The sequence below is a fragment of the Mytilus edulis genome, chromosome 6 (genome assembly GCF_963676685.1).
Source record: "Mytilus edulis chromosome 6, xbMytEdul2.2, whole genome shotgun sequence".
Taxonomy (NCBI): domain Eukaryota; kingdom Metazoa; phylum Mollusca; class Bivalvia; order Mytilida; family Mytilidae; genus Mytilus; species Mytilus edulis.
The window spans coordinates 56555045-56575042 of NC_092349.1; the positions used below are offsets into that span (position 1 = coordinate 56555045).

Genomic DNA, 19998 nt, shown 5'->3' on the forward strand with positions numbered 1-19998 from the left:
GTGTTCAGTTCACAGAGATAATTTTCAATTGAAATACTACTTCAGTAACTTCAATAAGAGTTTGAATATTATTTATCTATTCTTCTTTCTGGTTGAAACCCGATTTATCATTTAAACCACTTTTTCATCCTTTTTGGACGAATATAATTGCATATAGATTAGACTGCATTTTAAGTCCAGTGTTATTTCTTTGCAACTTTTGATGAAATGACTACAGTAATTTATTTTTTTGCATTTGTCTAGGTATCAGTCTTATTAGATTCAGTGTCAGTCTAAAATTTACCCATTTATGGGCATCTTAATAATTAAATAAGCTCTTTTCATGTGAATAAACATATATTCTGAATTAAGTAAAACTAAATTTTAAGACAGTCTTAATCATTATCAAATAAGTTTCAAAAACAGACCTGGACATTAGATTACAATAAATCCTAACCAAATACTCAGCAAGTACACATATACTAGTACATGTTTTTACTGTCTACAAAATTTTTAACACCTCGGCATCTAAGTGTGAATTATAATTTATTCAAGGACTTCCACTTGACATCTGGTTATTACTACCCTTTATCTTTTGTTAATATTTTATAGACAAATTTTGAAGTGAAAAGAAAAAGGCAATACCTTTAACAAGTGGTATAGAAGTAATAGGTTTACTTAAGGTGGTTTATTTAAATGGAATCATCAAAAAATCATTAACCACATGACTGTTTATATGCACAATTGCACATCCCCATAGTTAAACATGCACAGCTGAGGACATTTCGCCAAGGTCATTAAACCATCATTTCACGATTAAATATTAGATAAAAAAACATATATTTCTTATTGTTCAAATTTTATTACAGATTTGTAAATACTTTGAGCTAGGAGATATAATTTTTTCTACTACAAATTTGTAGAAAGATCTATCATACTTTGTTACCACCTCTTCAATTGCCTAAAGAATGTATAACTATTTATAAAAGTGGTGTTATGTTATATGATTATATGCAACCCAATACAGTAAAGTATAAGTTATAACCAAAATACATCTTGCAAATTAACATAAATGCAAAGAATATACTATACACAGCAACATCCTTATGAGGAATATATGATGGAATGTATATCAGAAACATATGTGCATTTTTATTACAAGTAACACCCCCCCACCCCCCTAAAAAAATACATCTGTCACATATCTAATATATTAAGACTATCCTTATCTGATAAGCCCAGAATAAATCTAGCTGGTTTCTTTTTTTTTTTTTTTTTACCTTTTATGCAGACCATTTGACCCCCAATTTTTTATAAATTTCATGATTACTGACGAAACTTCGAATTTACTGTTATATATAATGATTTGATTGTGTTGACAGATTGATGTCAATACAATTGACCAACAAAGACTGACCAATAATAATCCTCTGTATAGTACTGAAATCTATTTTAAGGCTATTTCATTAAGAAATCCTTCGGCAGCTGAGCCTTAAACCAAAAAGGAATAAAGAAGGAATTATATATGAACTGATATTTAATTTGAATAAGCTAAGCATGTGAAAAAACATTTGTTGAATTTAAGCTTACTACAGATTTTACTGTATAAAAAAGCATAAAAATACATAACTACTTATTTTACTGTATAAAAAAGTATAAAAATATTACTACAGATATTACTGTATAAAAAAGTATTAAAATACATAACTCCAAGGCACATTCAAAAAAGGGAGTCCTTTAAAACTAATAAATCAAATGTTATCAACCAACATGACAAGTGAAAAACAACTGCCATATTCTGGAGTTGGTACAGGCATTTTACCAGAGTGTTACAGCTAGTTAAGGAGGTAGACCTAGGTTAAGGGAAATAACTCTTAAAATCATTAGTACGTTTGTGTCAACCATTTTCAAAAATGTATTCTAAGCTTCTAGGTTACATAGATTATTTTCAATCTGTTTCAGGTGAATGCTTAAAATACATTGATGAACTTGGCTTTAACAAACGCTTAACTGATTTAAAGAGTTATCTCCCTGAACCAAGGTCTACCCCCTTAAACCTCCCACTTGTTTTTACCAGGGTGTTACAGCTAGTTAAACCTCCCACTTGTTTTACCAGGGTGTTACAGCTAGTTAAACCTCCCACTTGTTTTACCAGGGTGTTACAGCTAGTTAAACCTCCCACTTGTTTTTACCAGGGTGTTACAGCTAGTTAAACCTCCCACTTGTTTTTACCAGGGTGTTACAGCTAGTTAAACCTCCCACTTGTTTTACCAGGGTGTTACAGCTAGTTAAACCTCCCACTTGTTTACCAGGGTGTTACAGCTAGTTAAACCTCCCACTTGTTTTTACCAGGGTGTTACAGCTAGTTAAACCTCCCACTTGTTTTTACCAGGGTGTTACAGCTAGTTAAACCTCCCACTTGTTTACCAGGGTGTTACAGCTAGTTAAACCTCCCACTTGTTTGATAGTTATTTATAGTTCCAACATATAAAACATCTCTATAAATGATTTACACAAGACAAGAATCGTAATCTTGCCGAATTTGATTAACTTTCCATTGACATGAATCAAGAAATGTGAAAAAACTATTGTCATTATCTATAATGTAATAGGGCACCTGACAAATGTATCGAGTCTGACAGTAGCAGAATAAGATACTACAAGTCAATTCTAATTATCCTAGAAAACTTGTGAAACATTAATGTTTCATTTAGTTCACAGGGGAACTATCAAATTGCTTGGGCATAAAGATCATTACTTTTATGACATTTGGTTTGAACTTTCAACGACAATAAAATGAAAAAAAGACCGATTAGGTTTCTTGAAATTCAGATATTTTTTTTAGATTATTACAGCTTATAAAAGAATTGTGAATTTTAATCTCATAATTATAAATACCTCAAATTTTGGAAATAAATGTTGATTTCAGAAAATCAAATAAACAATTTTTATAGGATATTAAATTCATAATCTCATGATAAGGGAAAGTAATGGCATGTCCCGGGGAATTTAGGGTGCTCTCTCCTGCTTCCTCCACCATGAAATAATGACTGCCACAAAAGAGTACAACAGAGTGCTTAAAGGGACTACTAGACCTTCGTTCAGGGAGATAACTCTTTAAATCAGTTAAGCGTTTGTAAAAGTCAAGTTCATCAATGTTTTTTAAGCATTTACCTGAAACAGATTGAAAATAATCTATGTAACCTAGAAGCTTAGAATATGTTTTTGAAAAAGGTTGACACAAACGTACTGATGATTTTAAGAGTTATTTCCCTTAACCTAGGTCTACCTCCTTAAAGTGACACTAAACTCTATCAAATTAATCAATCAATTTCCCTTACTAAAAATAATTCTAGATTCAATTCATTCCTTGCTGAATGCCACAAATCAATGAGACTACCGTTTGATTTGGAAATTAATAGATGATATGAGCACAATGAGTTTTAATTTCTGGTATTAATATGTCTTTATACAGAAAAAAATAACAACAGGGGACCAGTCAAAAATAACAATTATATTTTTCTAAAGGACGAATTAGAATAAAAAATAGATCAATTGTTATTCTTCTTTCATTATCTGAGAGACTGAGACAGTATGTACTTGAGGAATAAGTTGTTTATATTCATGTCAACCAGGCATTAATCCTAAAACATTTAATTTTTTTTAATTTTCTCATCAATAGAAATCGTGGTTAAACATAAATATTAATAAAAGAAAAACATTGGTCTGTTGTTCTCCATTACAGAAGCAATAACTAAGAGTAAAGAAAGACAAAGTAAATTTTTGTGTTGAATGGAACATCACATTTTTCATTTCAAGCTTCCGGTGTACAAAGCCAACTGACAAGGGATAATGGATCCTGTCTAAGAATGACTGCTGTATTAGCTGAAGAAACCTTTAATTCATAATATGTTCACCTTCAATTTTGTTTCTTTGGGGGCGAAATTCCAATTTCTTTTGTTGTTAGTTGTTTGTTGTTTTCAGGTTTTACTGTGAATTACTTATACTTCAATTTAGTTGTATTTTAGCTGTCTAGCTGACTCCTGATTTACACCCTGGTTTTGGGTGAGATATAATTGTTAGATAATTTCAAATTGGTGAATTGTTCACATGGATTTTAGTTGTTTTGTTTAATTATCTCTTTATTTCATGATGTTGTTTGCATTTCTTTTCATCCCTTTTTTCATTGTTGTCAATTTTTCCATCACTATATTCCTTCATAAAATATATCTCAAACTACGAAGTATCTAAAATTTGCAGTTTTATAATTCTTGACTCTTGACCCCCCCCCCCTTAACTTTTTTTTTAATTAAAAACACACAATAAATATGTTCTCTCCTATTAAATTGCTTAAATTCAGTACTATATTATTTTAACTTATCAACTAGTTGTACTTTAAGTAGATTATAAGGATTGACACAGCTGGAATTACTATAGCTGTTTAGTTCGCTTTCTCTCCTGGCTGGGTTGTAAAGAGATAGAGCCATAAATAGCTACATCTGTTGAAATTTAGAATGAAAAGACAATTAAGTAATCATACCACTATGCAGTCGCAATGTATTTAGATTCACAAAGGTTTGTTTACGTATGATGTTTTACGTTTACTAAGGTTCAAAACTGAAAACTAGCTTTTATTGTAAATAGTTAATACAATTTTTTGTATTTTGATGAAAAAACTGTCAGTTAACTAGCAGGGTTTTTATTTTTTTGTACTTTAATGTGCTTTGATCTGCACTTCATATAATATGTGCTTTGAACAGCATAATAATATCAAGGAAAATTTAAAAAAAAAAAAACAACATGAAAGTTTAAACAAGTACGTGGCAACTGATAATTAGTATAAAATTTCAAAAGTGGAAATGAAAGTAACAATTACAACAGTATGAAAGTATTTCTTGATTATATAATTTACTCAAAATCTAAATTCTATAATTTGATTGAAATAATTCTTAATTGAAGAAGGCATTCAAGAACTTTTATTAAGATTCATTTAACATCAGGTATATATCAAAATGATTTTAGAAGGAAAAATTCTCTGAAAATTAAAGTATTTTTGTAAATTCTGTAAGCCAGAAGTTCTAGCTTTCATACTTATGTACTTTCATTTTGGCAAAGTATGTCCTTCTTTATTTCAAAAGAAAAAAAAACTTTGTTGTCAATTTAATGGTTACTCCATTTTAATTAATGTTGTACACAACAGTGCAACGTTTTTTCTAAATTTTTTATAAGAGTTATCTCCCATATTTGTTAATTTCTCAGTGCTTTTTGTATAAGTTATATCTTGAATATAATGCTGTTATACAAAACAAAATAATATTTTTTGAAAACTTCACATTACTTGAAATTCAAAAACAGTAATAAAATAACCATGTATAACAAATGACAATGATTGAATGCATAATTTTAAACAAAAATATAAAAACAATTTTTTAACGACTTACTGATCTCCATAGCTCCAAACTTTAGCAATCTCTAACATCCAAACAGATATGCTTCGTAGGCACATACTATAAAATCATATACCCTCCATTACAACTTATTCCTGTCACTTTTCTATGACTTCTTACTTTGACAATGTTTGTATGTAATCTTTCAGGTTATTGCTCTATCTCATAGAAGTGCAAGTAAGTTCCTCCTTCCAACGAAATCAATTGTTTATAAAAGTCATTTTCAATAAAGTTTCTTAAAAAAAATCGAATTAGGCACGTGAATCCTTGAATAATATTTTCCCTGACGAGATTCTTTAACAAATGACGACACGTTTCAGTCAACAAGTCACTTTTAATTAACTTGATTAAATTTTCCGTTTTCTACAATTTTAAATAGATACATAATTCTTAAAGCTGACACACCCATCAGTAAGTATTCATTCTATCAGTGATCAATAATAAATCTGCTTTTAAGTCATGCCACAGCTCAGATGAGTAGTGTAAACATAAACAAAGCCATTATTGAAACATAGAAAGCTTTATCCATTGAAAGTTGGGGTTTGAGATCAGCAAAACATAAACTTCATTTCTATATGCTTTATACAAGATTGTATAATGTTGCTACGATATAACTAAACATCAAATAATAATAGCCTCAATTTGTATTCAGGTAAATTTCAACTTTTTTCACTTCCTTTTCATGACAATAAAATCAATAATTAAAATAATAAAGCAACTATATATAATGAGGCTAACTTCCAAACTATAATAATGAAACAATTAAAACATTCCTCTTGTGTAAGATGAAGCTGGACAGTCCATTGATGATAAAGTTTGACCAAGAGAGTTCATGCATGAACTCAATTAAAATTGAGAATTGCTTTAGTCCAGCTTCAAAAACGATAATAACAAAGTTCTGAAGCTCCTGAGTACATAATATGCCAAAGGTTAGCACAGAAGATTTCCTATTTGATTGAAATTGAATTGTTTTCAATCCAGTCTAACTGACATAACTGAAACAGCAAAATCAGTTATATGTAATAATGATGCCAAATTTTAACCCAGTGTGATATGATTTGTTTTAAAATGAACTGTTTCTAAATCCACTTAAACTCAGACTTAACTATAACAGTACATTGAAGTTCTTCAGTCCATTATACAAAAAGTAATTCTAGTAGATTTAAGATCATTTGAAACTGAATAGTTCAAACTTCTCAATCCACTACCTGATTTAAAATGAATTGCTCTCAATCTGCAAACTAGACCATACTACAACAGTACATAACAGTTCAAGCTGGTCAGTCCATTGTGTAACTTTCAATGTAATCTAATTCAAGTAGATTTCTGATTGCTTTGAAATCGAATTGTTCTTGTGAATCAACTACCTGATTTGAAAATGAATTGCTATCAATTGGCCAACTGGCTTGCGTTAATATAACTGTACATTATAGTTGAAGTTAGTCAGTCCATTGTAAGTATACCAAAGTTAATTCCAGTAGGTTTCCGATTCGTTTGAAATTGAATTGTTCTCAATCCAATTATTTCATTTAAACAGGAACGTTAGTTAAAGATGGTTGCGGCGACACTCAGTATACAAAAGTTTAACCCAGTGTGTTCCAATCGGATTGAAATTGAATTGTTTCCAATACAATTACTTCATTTAAACAGCAACGTTAGTTAAAGATAGTAAGGAAGACATCGTGTATCCAGGTTTAACCCAGTGGGTTCCGATTCGTTTAAAATTGAATTGTCCTGATTCTTCTAACTGACTTTACTTAAACAGCAATATTCGCTATGATTAATTATAACGTCTAGATACTAGTGTAAAGAATTTTGTTGTCGATACTTGTAATATGTTTTATCTGTAATTACAGTCATTAGTGTGAGTGGTGTCAACCCTGTAAATCAAGTCTGGTATAAACTGTATCCAATGATTTCACAATCAGAATGCAAGACGTTGAAAAATTAATGTCCAAATTGAGTTTCTGAAAGCTTTTTTCTCAGTATCTAAATTGAACTGAAACCAATTATAAAAGGTCTAAAATGCTTTTTTTGTCCTTAATTGACGAGCTTGTGCTCGAAAGATGTTTAATAACACTTTAAGTGAAAAATGTTTACACCGGAAAAATAACAGCATGGGGCAAAAATAGGTCACACGTCTGAAAAAACACCAATAAACTTAAAAACTAATATTGCTAACATCGATAATTTAGCAGTTTGTTATTTTCACAATTTCGTAATCTTATTCTTAGAGTGTCAAACACTTCAAAACACTGGGAAAAAAGTACTCACTCAGACTGACTTGGTACAGGTATTTTCTTATGTAGAAAATAGTGTATTAAACCTGTTTTTCTACCTAGCTAAACCTCTCTCTTACTATATAAACAACTTCATAAATCCTTTGATTTATACGTCTTTCAAACAAGCCTTTAGAGAATAATTTTCTATAAGGCCAACTAAAATTAATTAGTAGATTTTCATCCAAATTTTTTAAAAATAATGGGCGGGTGGGAGGATTTTATTTTTTAAATTTTATTTCATATGAAACCCTTTTGTGACGAGTTATTTATATATGCAAGTGTAATGATAAGCTTATATCATGTATACTCAAGTATGAGGAATCTTACATAATTTTTCAAATCCATAAATAAATTATACTATCTAATTGCGGCTTTAAAAACTAAACAACGAAAACGTGTGAGAAATGCTCTCTTCAGTTGGACTACCTTCACAAAATGTATTTGGGTTTCTAAACGATGGTTTGTATTCCCTTAAAATGAAGCAAATGCAATGGTAATATGCAATACATTTATTATCTATTATGAGTACATAATAAAATGTTGAAATAATAGGGTTGGTACTTATGCAAGCTGAAATTATAATTATCATGTAAAACATGAACTTAATAAAAAAAAAAAAGTATTGTTTAATGACTCTTTTGTGTGTATTGGGACATTTGCTGTTTGTCAACATAAAAATAAAATGCGTATGTTTGTCGACTTTTTAAATTCAAAATACGGTCATAAATCTAACAAGTTCGTGCTTGTGTTTCAATATCTTTAATCCAGTCATGTTTTCTGTATCAATAATTTCCACGATTCTTGTGCTTTGGGTATCATTCACAGTTTAAATTTCCTGACACAAAGCCATTGCATAGATAAAAAAATCCACAGTTTTCTATTAATCACAGAAATTTGTGACATACCCCGATTTGCGGTCTTGGAAACAGAGTGTTTCTCGTAACACGAATATTTTTACGTCATTCTCGTAATCAATATTTACTCTCGGAAGATGATGTTGTCATCATGAGAGCAGCAGAATATGTCGACTTAATCATTTTGGTTAGATTTACTCGAGGTACAAAACCGAAATTTGAAACAGGAAGCTTCGAATGAAACGAAATTTAAACGGTTACCGGTAACGGAAATGAACAAAATCCGGAAATTGTAAATTTTATAAAATAAAAAAATTCGGGGCGGGCCAATTTCATAGGGGCGGGCGAGGATGAAAATCTATCAATTAATTTTAATTGGCCTAAATATGATACACTAAAGTTCTTAGTTTATGGTGTAATGTTGATGCATATAAACTTGTATATAATGTTTTGAATTCTTAAATGTTATCATGTATTTGCATCTGTTGATCACAAAGGAATAAAATGAAAAAATTAATTGTATTCAATGGCGGATCCAGAAATTTTCATAAGTGGGGGCCCACTGACTGACCTAAGAGGGGCCCACTGACTGACCTAAGAGGGGGCCCACTCCAGTCATGCTTCAGTGATTCCCTATATAAGCAACCAAATTTTTTTCCAACACAAAACATTATCTAATGTTACAATATTTATAATAATAACAATTTTCCCCAAAAAAATAGATTATAAAGTACATCGTAACATGGAAGATGGAAAAACGTCAATATTTCAAAACTTTACTCATAAAAAATATACAAATTTGACTTTTAAACTTAACTAAAAATGAAATATTTACTGTTAAATTTCTGTCTTATAAAAATATGTAACACTCTTGCCACCCCAGTTAAATGCTGGTGCCACCCATGAAGATTAATTGTCGAAGCCATCCAACTCAAATTACTGCATGTGCCACAATGTAAGAAATAACACCACTAACAAGTTTCTACGTTCCAATGAGGAACTGTGTCAACTTAAAAGTCAAACAAATCTTACAAAGACAATAATTAAAGTATAAATGTAAAAAAAAACTTGATGGTCGTTAAGTTATATACCGGTATGTGTGGTACCATCACATTTTTTGTGTAATCGGTCATCGACAGTTTCATTTAGTGATTGTATATAAAATAGGTGATAATTGGAAAGTAAGTACCCTCATTATCCAATACTAATTGATCTGTGTAGACAATTAATGCACAGAATAACGACCTGGTATTTAGCAGATTTTACAGAAGTCGCCTACAGAAAACATTGCTCATACTAATTACAAATCTGCATAAGTATAAAAGGCAAATAAATATAAAGCTTGTATAATGCTCTGACCCGACCATTCCCACCCACATGATGACAGGTCTATGAATGTATTACAAGTCTGGCCTAGTTTTATGTAATACATAACGTTAGATTAGATCTTGTTTAGGGTTATTACCCAATTAGGTTCTATGATATACTCTCAACTAAGCAGTACTGGATTCAAGACAGAAAGAATTTGGTACCGTAAATATTAAAATTCTAACTTCTTAGCAAGAATTTTAATCTAATTAATTTTATTTTGATTTCTAAGGCTAACTCCTTTTTTGGCTTAAACAGTTTGCATGAAAATGTGCTAAAATTTCATTAATTTGCCCATCCAAATTTTAAAATAGATGGTTGAGAATTATCTTTGAAATCAAAATTGCCTTGTGGGAACCATTATAAAGTACATGTAGCTAATAAACTAAACAACAGTTTCTCAAATAATGCTTTATCTTGAAAATGCATGAAATATATGTTGCCACTGAATTTAACCATCTCTATTCAACCAGTGAGGTTTACTTTAAAAAAAATTAGTTTTTTGCTGTATAATTAAACCTATTTCTATTCTAAAATTTTACATTTCAGATCTATCAGAATTCAACCATGTCTATCGACAAGTGAAGTGACTATGAGCTGAATATTATTGCAGTAACTATGTAACAATAATTATTGAAATATATAATCAAATGTATGCACTGATTTCTCAAATGCTATAAGTAGACATATATATGAAAAGTTCTGATTAGGTGAGACCACAATCAAAGAGTGAAAATTTGAATGATCCCCACATGATATATATGTTTTCGAGTCTCAGACAGCCAAATTTGTCCATCAAAGACTCATTTAGGGGAGATGTAAGGAAATTTAATCATTCCAATTATTCATGATTATTTTGAAAGACTTTTTAACATTTATTAAAAACATAATTTTTGTTCTATCATTTATCTTACAGAGACACCTTAAGAGCAATTTATTATTAATTCTCAAGATTCAATAGAACTTTTAACATTTTTAAAGTGGGCTCCTGCAGGAAACTGCTAAAGGTCCTAATGTAGAAAAATACAATAAATCATTACTGGCAGTTCTAAACCATTAGCCCATTTCTCAGAAAATGTTCCAGTATAATTAAATTTACTGACAATTTAATCAGCAGCAAGTAAAACATAATATATTACACCAAATAATTACTACCAATAATATTCTAACAAGAATTTTATACATTTTCTTTCCTGAGAAATGATGGTACCATGTTTTATTTCAAAATCTCATTACTGGGTAGAAGTATAGATGTTTAAACTTGAGGTCACAACTATTAAATCTTTGACACATTAATCTATCATTGATTATTGGTTGCATAAAGTGGCAAATATTTCATGCATACATAGGACAATTTTAGCACATTGAAAACCTTTCCTAATAATATCCTTAACATTGTGTACATAATACATGGATGCCATAATCGCACTATCATTTTCTATGTTCAGTGGACTGTGAAACTGTGAAACTGGGGTCAGAACTCTAATTTGGCATTAAATTAGAAAGATCATATCATTTGAACATATGTACTAAGTTTCAAGTTGATAGGACTTCAACTTCATCAAAAACTACCTTGACAAAAAACTTTAACCAAAGCTTAATTAAACTACTTTATCACGGATATATTATAATAATTATTTTCATAGTGTTATAAGAGATCATCAGTGAAACAAAAAACACAAAGTTGAATTTAAGTCATAATGAATTTTTCATTGTTATGGTCATTTTTGAACCAGTTTTACTATAATGCATCCTTGAATTTATTTATTTATATAAAAGTAACAGTGACATCAAATTGAATACAATCGAAGTTGAAATAAGATTATTTCAAAATATCAATCATGTTTTTATATTGGAACGGCAAAAACTAAGTTAAACTGCTGTGTACAAATTTTTCTTTTTAGGCCAAAAAAGGTTGAAGCTTACCAAATAATCTTAGAATTTTTCATTGATTTTTTAAAAAGCCATACAGAGCTCCAGGATATTTTTTAATGTCAAACAACTTGTAATCCTGTTATTAAGCGATCGTCTTCTATCATCTGTGACTGCCTTCATTATGATAGCATTCAATCTCTGATAATTGAATTACTGATGGAATTTTATCACCTATTAAAGCATTAGCTAAGTAAATGAAAAACATTATTGATGTAAACAATGCTAATGGATTACAAGGCCATGTATAGTTTAAGTTGCAATGGATTCTAAGAAACAAGCCGAATAATTCCTTATTTCAAGGCAACACTTGTATATACATTTTGTAATCAAATGTTGATTGAGTGAAATGGTAGAATTTGGTACTCTTACAGTAATTAAAACAAATCCTGCACGAGCATTATATTTTGAATAGATTTTAAAGGAAATCACACAAGACAATTCAGTTTTCAGGAAAAAATAATATATCTTCTAAACAGGTTACTGATAACTACATTTCATTAATATGTATGTAACCTAACACATACATCAGTGGCGGATCCAGAACTTTTAAAAGGGGAGACCCACTCACTCAGACTGCCATAAGAGGGGGCCGGCTTAATTAAGTCACGCTTCAGTGATTCCCGATATAATCAACCAAAATTTTCCACTGAAAGAAGGGGCAGCCCCACCCCCCTAAGACCCCTGGAATGGCCTATTTACATCTTAACTTAATTAATTTACTTTCAAAACATTCATCTATTGACACAGCTCTGACTGTGAAAACACCATAATTTGACCTTTCATTAATACTGATTTCCTAGACTAAAGATAAAGACAAAAGAATGGCTAATGATGTGCATCCCAATAATACCATTCTATCAACAGTAGATCTTAGAGATATTAACTGTAAAGCTCAAGGGATCAAACTTCATTATTAGTCTAACAAACTACAGTCAAGGGAGACTACTTATAACCAGAACCAATATAGTGAGTGGTAGTAATATTACCAGATTTGTAAACTGTTTCAACACTCATCATATGGAAGCATTTACTCATTTATATAATGAAGTACAAAGACAAACTGAAAGGAAATGCATTGAAACACAACGAGAAAATGGAGATGTGGGGTAATACAAATAATCTGTGAGACAGCAACCAAACAAACAAAATTGACCAAAAGATAACTAACAGTTATCTACAATTAAAACAGGTGTCTTTTCAATATATAACAAGACTTTTAGTTCTTAATTTTTTAGACTGTATACAAGTCTCTAGAAAATATTTCCAATGGTAAAGGGAAGTAACTCCTAATAAAGTAATTTTAAATAAGGGAATTAACTCATCTGAACAGAAATACAATGAATGGCTAATTAATTTTAATTGTGAAGGGTGAAATAGATGACTATAGACCTAATTAAAAGTAATTGGGTGACTTCATCTATAAAGTAAATCATCAACACATTAAACTAGAGGCTCTAAAGAGCCTGTGTCGCTCACCTTGGTCTATGTGCATATTAAACAAAGGACACAGATGGATTCATGACAAAATTTTGTTTTGCTGATAGTGATGTGTTTGTAGATCTTACTTTACTGAACATTCTTGGTACTTAGAATTTTCTCTATCTATAATAAACTTGGACCTTTAGATACAGTGAAAAATATTTTGTAAAAATTTACAAATATTTACCAAATTAGTGAAAATTGTTAAAAATTGAATAAAATGGGCAACAACTCCTTAAGGGGTCAACTGACGATTTTGGTCATGCTGACTTATTTCTAGATCTTACTTAGCTGAACATTATTGCTGTTTACAAGTTATCTCTATCTATAACAATATTCAAGAAAATAACCAAAAACAGCAAAATTTCCTTAAAATTACTAATTCAGGGGCAGCAACCCAACAACAGGTTATCCGATTTATCTGAAAATTTCAGGGCAGATAGATCTTGACCTGTTACACAATTTTACCCCTTGTCAGATTTGCTCTAAATGCTTTGGTTTTTGAGTTATAAGCCCAAAACTGCATTTTACCCCTATGTTCTATTTTTAGCCATGGCGGCCATCTTGGATGGTTGGCCGGGTCACCGGACACATTTTTTAAACAAGATACCCAAATGATGATTTTGGCCAAGTTTGGTGTAATTTGGCCAAGTAGTTTCAGAGAAGAAGATGTAAAAGATTACTAAGATTTACGAAAAATGGTTAAAAATTGACTATTAAGGGCAATAACTCCTAAAGGGGTCAACTGACCATTTCGGTCATGTTGACTTATTTGTAAATCTTTTTTTGCTGAACATTATTGCTGTTTACAGTTTATCTCTATCTATAATAATATTCAAGATAATAACCAAAAACAGCAAAATTTCATTAAAATTACTTATTCTGGGGCAGCAACCCAAAACCAGGTTGTCCAATTCATCTGAAAATTTCAGGGCAGGTAGATCTTGACCTGATAAACAAATTTACCTCATGTCAGATTTACTCTAAATGCTTTGGTTTTTGAGTTATAAGCCAAAAACTGCATTTTACCCAAGGTTCTATTTTTAGCCATGGCGGCCATCTTGATTGGATGGCTGGGTCACTGGACACATTTTTCAAACTACATACCCCAAAAAAGGTTGTGGCCAAGTTTGGATTGATTTGGCCAAGTAGTTTCAGAGGAGAAGATTTTTGTAAAAGATTACAAAGATTTACGAAAAATGGTTAAAAATTGACTATAAAGGGCAATAACTCCTAAAGGGGTCAACTGACCATTTTGGCCATGTTGACTTATTTGTAAATATTACTTTGCTGAACATTATTGCTGTTTACAGTTTATCTCTATCTATAATAATATTCAAGATAATAACCAAAAACAGCAAAATTTCCTTAAAATTACTAATTCAGGGGCAGCAACCCAACAACAGGTTATCCGATTCATCTGAAAATTTCAGGGCAGATAGATCTTGACCTGTTACACAAGTTTACCCCACGTCAGATTTGCTCTAAATGCTTTGGTTTTTGAGTTATAAGCCAAAAACTGCATTTTACCCCTATGTTCTATTTTTAGCCATGGTGGCCATCTTGGATGGTTGGCCGGGTCACCGGACACATTTTTTAAACTAGATACCCCAATGATGATTTTGGCCAAGTTTGGTGTAATTTGGCCCAGTAGTTTCAGAGGAGAAGATCTTTGTAAAAGTTAACGACGCCGGACGACGCCGGACGACAGACGACGGACGATGGACGCCAAGTGATGGGAAAAGCTCACTTGGCCCTTTGGGCCAGGTGAGCTAAAAAGGGACGAAAGATACCAGAGGGACAGTCAAACTCATAAATCAAAAAATAAACTGACAACGCCATGGCTAAACATTAAAAGTACAAACAGACAAACAATAGTACACATGACACAACATAGAAAACTAAAGATTGATGAAAACAAACCCTACCAAAAACTAGGGGTGATCTCAGGTGCTTATATTATAAAACAAGGGGATTCTGGAAATCAGACAAAAATTCCAAAACATGACAAGCAAACATCCTTCAGTATTTCCTTATTTCATTTTAATAGTAAGGGAAAACTAGAGGCTCTAAAGAGCCTGTGTCGCTCACCTTGGTCTATGTGAATATTAAACAAAGGAAGCAGATTGAAAATTGACTACAAAGGTCAATAACTCCTACAGGGGTCAATTGACCATTTCGTTCATGTTGACTTATTTGTAGATCTTACTTTGCTGAACATTATTGCTGTTTACAGTTTACCTATATCTATAATAATATTCAATATAATAACCAAAAACAGCAAAATTTCCTTAGAATTACCAATTCAGGGGCAGCAACCCAAAAACAGGTTGTCCAATTCATCTGAAAATTTCAGGGCAGATAGATCTTGACCTGATTAACAATTTTACTTCATGTCAGATTTTCTCTAAATTATTTGGTTTTTGAGTTATAAGCCAAAAACTGCATTTTACCCCTATGTTCTATTTTTAGCCGTGGCGGCCATCTTGGTTTGATGGCCAGGTCACCGGACACATTTTTTAAACAAGAAACCCCAAAGATGATTGTGGCCAAGTTTGGATCAATTTGGCACAGCAGTTTCAGAGAAGAAGATTTTAGTAGAAGATATATAAAATTTACGAAAAATGGTTAAAAATTGACTTTAAAGGGCAATAACTCCTAAAGAGGTCAACTGACCATTTTGGTCATGTTGACTTGTTTGTAAATCTGACCTTGCTGAACATTATTGCTGTTTACAGTTTACCTATATCTATAATAATATTCAATATAATAACCAAAAACAGCAAAATTTCCTTAAAATTACCAATTCAGGGGCCGCAACCCAAAAACAGGTTGTCCAATTCATCTGAAAATTTCAGGGCAGATAGATCTTGACCTGATTAACAATTTTACTTCATGTCAGATTTTCTCTAAATTATTTGGTTTTTGAGTTATAAGCCAAAAACTGCATTTTACCCCTATGTTCTATTTTTAGCCGTGGCGGCCATCTTGGTTTGATGGCCAGGTCACCGGACACATTTTTTAAACAAGAAACCCCAAAGATGATTGTGGCCAAGTTTGGATCAATTTGGCACAGCAGTTTCAGAGAAGAAGATTTTAGTAGAAGATATATAAAATTTACGAAAAATGGTTAAAAATTGACTTTAAAGGGCAATAACTCCTAAAGAGGTCAACTGACCATTTTGGTCATGTTGACTTGTTTGTAAATCTGACCTTGCTGAACATTATTGCTGTTTACAGTTTACCTATATCTATAATAATATTCAATATAATAACCAAAAACAGCAAAATTTCCTTAAAATTACCAATTCAGGGGCCGCAACCCAAAAACAGGTTGTCCAATTCATCTGAAAATTTCAGGGCAGATAGATCTTGACCTGATTAACAATTTTACTTCATGTCAGATTTTCTCTAAATTATTTGGTTTTTGAGTTATAAGCCAAAAACTGCATTTTTCCCCTATGTTCTATTTATAGCCATGGCGGTCATCTTGGTTAGTTGGCGGGGTCACCGGACACAATTTTTAAACTAGATACCCCAATGATGATTGTGGCCAAGTTTCAAATAATTTGGCCCAGCAGTTTCAGAGGAGAAGATTTTTCTAAAAGATTACTAAGATTTACGAAAAATGGTTAAAAATTGACTATAAAGGGCAATAACTCCTAAAGTGGTCAACTGATCATTTTGGTCATGTTGACTTATTTGTAGATCTTACTTTGCTGAACATTATTGCTTTTTACAGTTTATCTCTATCTGAAATAATATTCAAGATAATAACCAAAAACAACAAAATTTCCTTAAAATTACCAATTCAGGGGCAGCAACCTAACAACGGAATGTCAGATTCATCTGAAAATTTCAGGGCAGATAGATCTTAACCTGATTAACAATATTACCCCATGTCAGATTTGCCCTAAATGCTTTGGTTTTTGAGTTATAAATTAAGCCAAAAACTGCATTTTACCCCTATGTTCTATTTATAGCCATGGCGGCCATCTTGGTTAGTTGGCGGGGTCACCGGACACAATTTTTAAACTAGATACCCCAATGATGATTGTGGCCAAGTTTGGTTAAATTTGGCCTAGTAGTTTCAGAGGAGAAGATTTTTGTAAAAGTTAACGCCGGACGACGGACGACGACGGACGACGACGCCGGACGCCGGACGCCAAGTGATGAGAAAAGCTCACTTGGCCCTTTGGGCCAGGTGAGCTAAAAACTCATATATAAAAGAAGTGTCAAGTTATAATCCTAAGTAAAGGGACATTACTTCTAATTAAATGAAATAGTTACAAACTTTTACTAATTATATAAGAGATTTGGAGTTAATTGTGAGTTTAAGATAGCTCTAAAGGATGTTAAATGCATGATAGTCCATATATCTTTTTGTTTTTATGTCATAATACCTGAGTACCATGCAGTCATGGCAGTCGACTGTCTATCTTGTTGATAAAAATTAAATGTTGAATACATATTACTTCTTTGACTATAACTAATATCAAATAAAGAAAATATACTGAAACACAAAATATAAAAGGACATGATAAAAAGTCCTTTTCCCACCTAGACATGCATTCAAGAACTATGTGCTTTAGTTTTAGTGTCAATTCGAACCCTGGTAAATACCTCGATGTGAAACTGCAGAGCTTGATCTCAATACTTTTTACCAATAATTTCATACTTTAGGAATGACGTTATCAGAGAGATGAAAAACACGATTTTAAGGTTAATATAACTCTACTACAATGACCTTAAATTGAAATTCTCAAATTGGTTCAGAAAAATAAATAAGCCGATATTGATTAAGACATGACAATATTTGATCCGACACTTGACAGCCAACCAACCGATTGCCACAAGACTTTTCATACAGGAACAAAAACTTTCTTCCTCATTATACATCTTCTTTATTGAATAAACGATAGTGACAAATTCAATTTCAATGTTTTCTTCAGTAAATTGTATTTACTTGAAATGACGTAAAGCCCGTTACAATATGTGACCAAAACAATTAAAGTCAGTACAACGCTGAGATCAACAATCTCTATCAAAAAATTTGTTGACTTATCTTACAAGAATTGGATTATAAACCACAAAATTGAAAGCCAAAATAAAATTAACAGGAACGACCTTGAAATCAAAACAACTTAATTATATGATTTAAAATGAAATCAAAATGCGTATGTTACAAAGGGTACTGTGTTTGTAAAATCTTTAAAAAAACAATTACATTACATGTTTGTTTCATTATCATATGTTATTTTGATTGGCTAACAGCAATCTCGCCTCATTCTGAAATGAGCCTTCATTTCAAAATGAAATGTAACTTTCATGATGACACAAGCTTCCAGAATAAAGAGTGCACAGTCAGGTAAAAGAAAAAATAGGATAGAATTTTTGTTTTATGATCATAGCAAAATATGTAATTATAAGCATTGAATGCTTTTTTTAGTAATGTTATAGGGATGTTAAAGCATAACGACTGAGTACTTTGTCAACACTTTTACACCCCAATAAATTTACAAATAGAAGCAATGTAGATTCTTAAATGTATTGTAGTCTTAATGTCACCAATGACAGGAACTATAGTTCAGTTGCAGTTCACAAATATTCATAACATTTCATTCCAAGCTAAACTACTTAGGAATAACAAAATTACAAAAAGCATTTTGTCAATACAACATTATATATATAAACTCTTACTGTAATAGTTCAATATATTCCCTGTCCATTACATGTTGTTCTGATTTATAAGTATCAATACTTAAATCATAAAATGGCGATTCATAACCTTTAGTCATAAGTGACAGTTTGCACATATATCAGTTAATATATAAGACAATTCTAGTTGCTCATATAACCTTGTTCATTCATTTTCGACATACATTATTTTTCACACCTTAATATACTATGAATCAAGGATGAATTGAAGTCTTATAAACATTAATTTCAGTAACCTCTCACAAATATTCAAACATCAAAGTTTCAACAACTAAGATAATTACATTTATATATAATTACTTTGTCTAGACTGATAAAATTCTTATTTTGAAAAAAAACCATATTTTTGTAAAAATCTAATTTCTAAATAATATATATGATTACTTAAAAAATATGTCCAAATCAACCTGGTGACACATACCTTAATACAAATGTTTTGAGATTTCATAGCTTAACATAAAGCAACAAAAATACAAGCATAACTTCAACCCTCGCGATTTCAATTTCAAACACAACTTTGTTATGTTTTTAGAAGTTACTTAATGTTGTAGCAATGGTTTTATTTGGTCCATTGCAGTTATCAAACATTGTTTGTTTTGTTTTTGGTATATATATTCTTAATGTTGTTACCATGATGGTTTAACTTGGGCTATTGATAATAAGCATTGTTTATTTTCTTTTGGGGATATTTGTTTGGTTTTGGGGAGTTTCTGAATGTTGTAACAATGATTTAATTTGGTCTTTGAATAATAAATTGTTGACACAAAGATATGTTGAATTCATATTAAATCATATGCTATTATGACTAAGAGGAGACAAAATTTTAAAACAAAATCCCATTATATATTGGGATTCTGTATAAAGCGATGACAACAATCAAATTTATGTTTCTTATGTTGCATCATATTTCAGTTATCCAGGCAAGAGCTGTTATAA

At 31.1% G+C, this 19998-nt stretch overlaps 1 protein-coding gene across 5 annotated transcripts in view; it reads right to left on the reverse strand.

The window, feature by feature from the left end:
- Window positions 1-19998, reverse strand: part of LOC139527933 (calcium/calmodulin-dependent protein kinase kinase 2-like) — an 83926-nt gene that overhangs the window by 36527 nt on the left and 27401 nt on the right. Inside the window, exon 1 of one of the 5 annotated variants that reach the window (XM_071323620.1) lies at window positions 5421-5748. The exons of 3 other annotated variants lie outside the window; for them this stretch is intronic. In XM_071323620.1, coding sequence (XP_071179721.1) covers window positions 5421-5485 — 65 coding nt within the window. In that variant the 5' untranslated portion in view covers window positions 5486-5748. Of the gene's footprint in view, window positions 1-407; window positions 535-5420; window positions 5749-19998 lie in introns of those variants that run through there. One more of the 5 variants, XM_071323622.1, reaches the window with a different exon arrangement.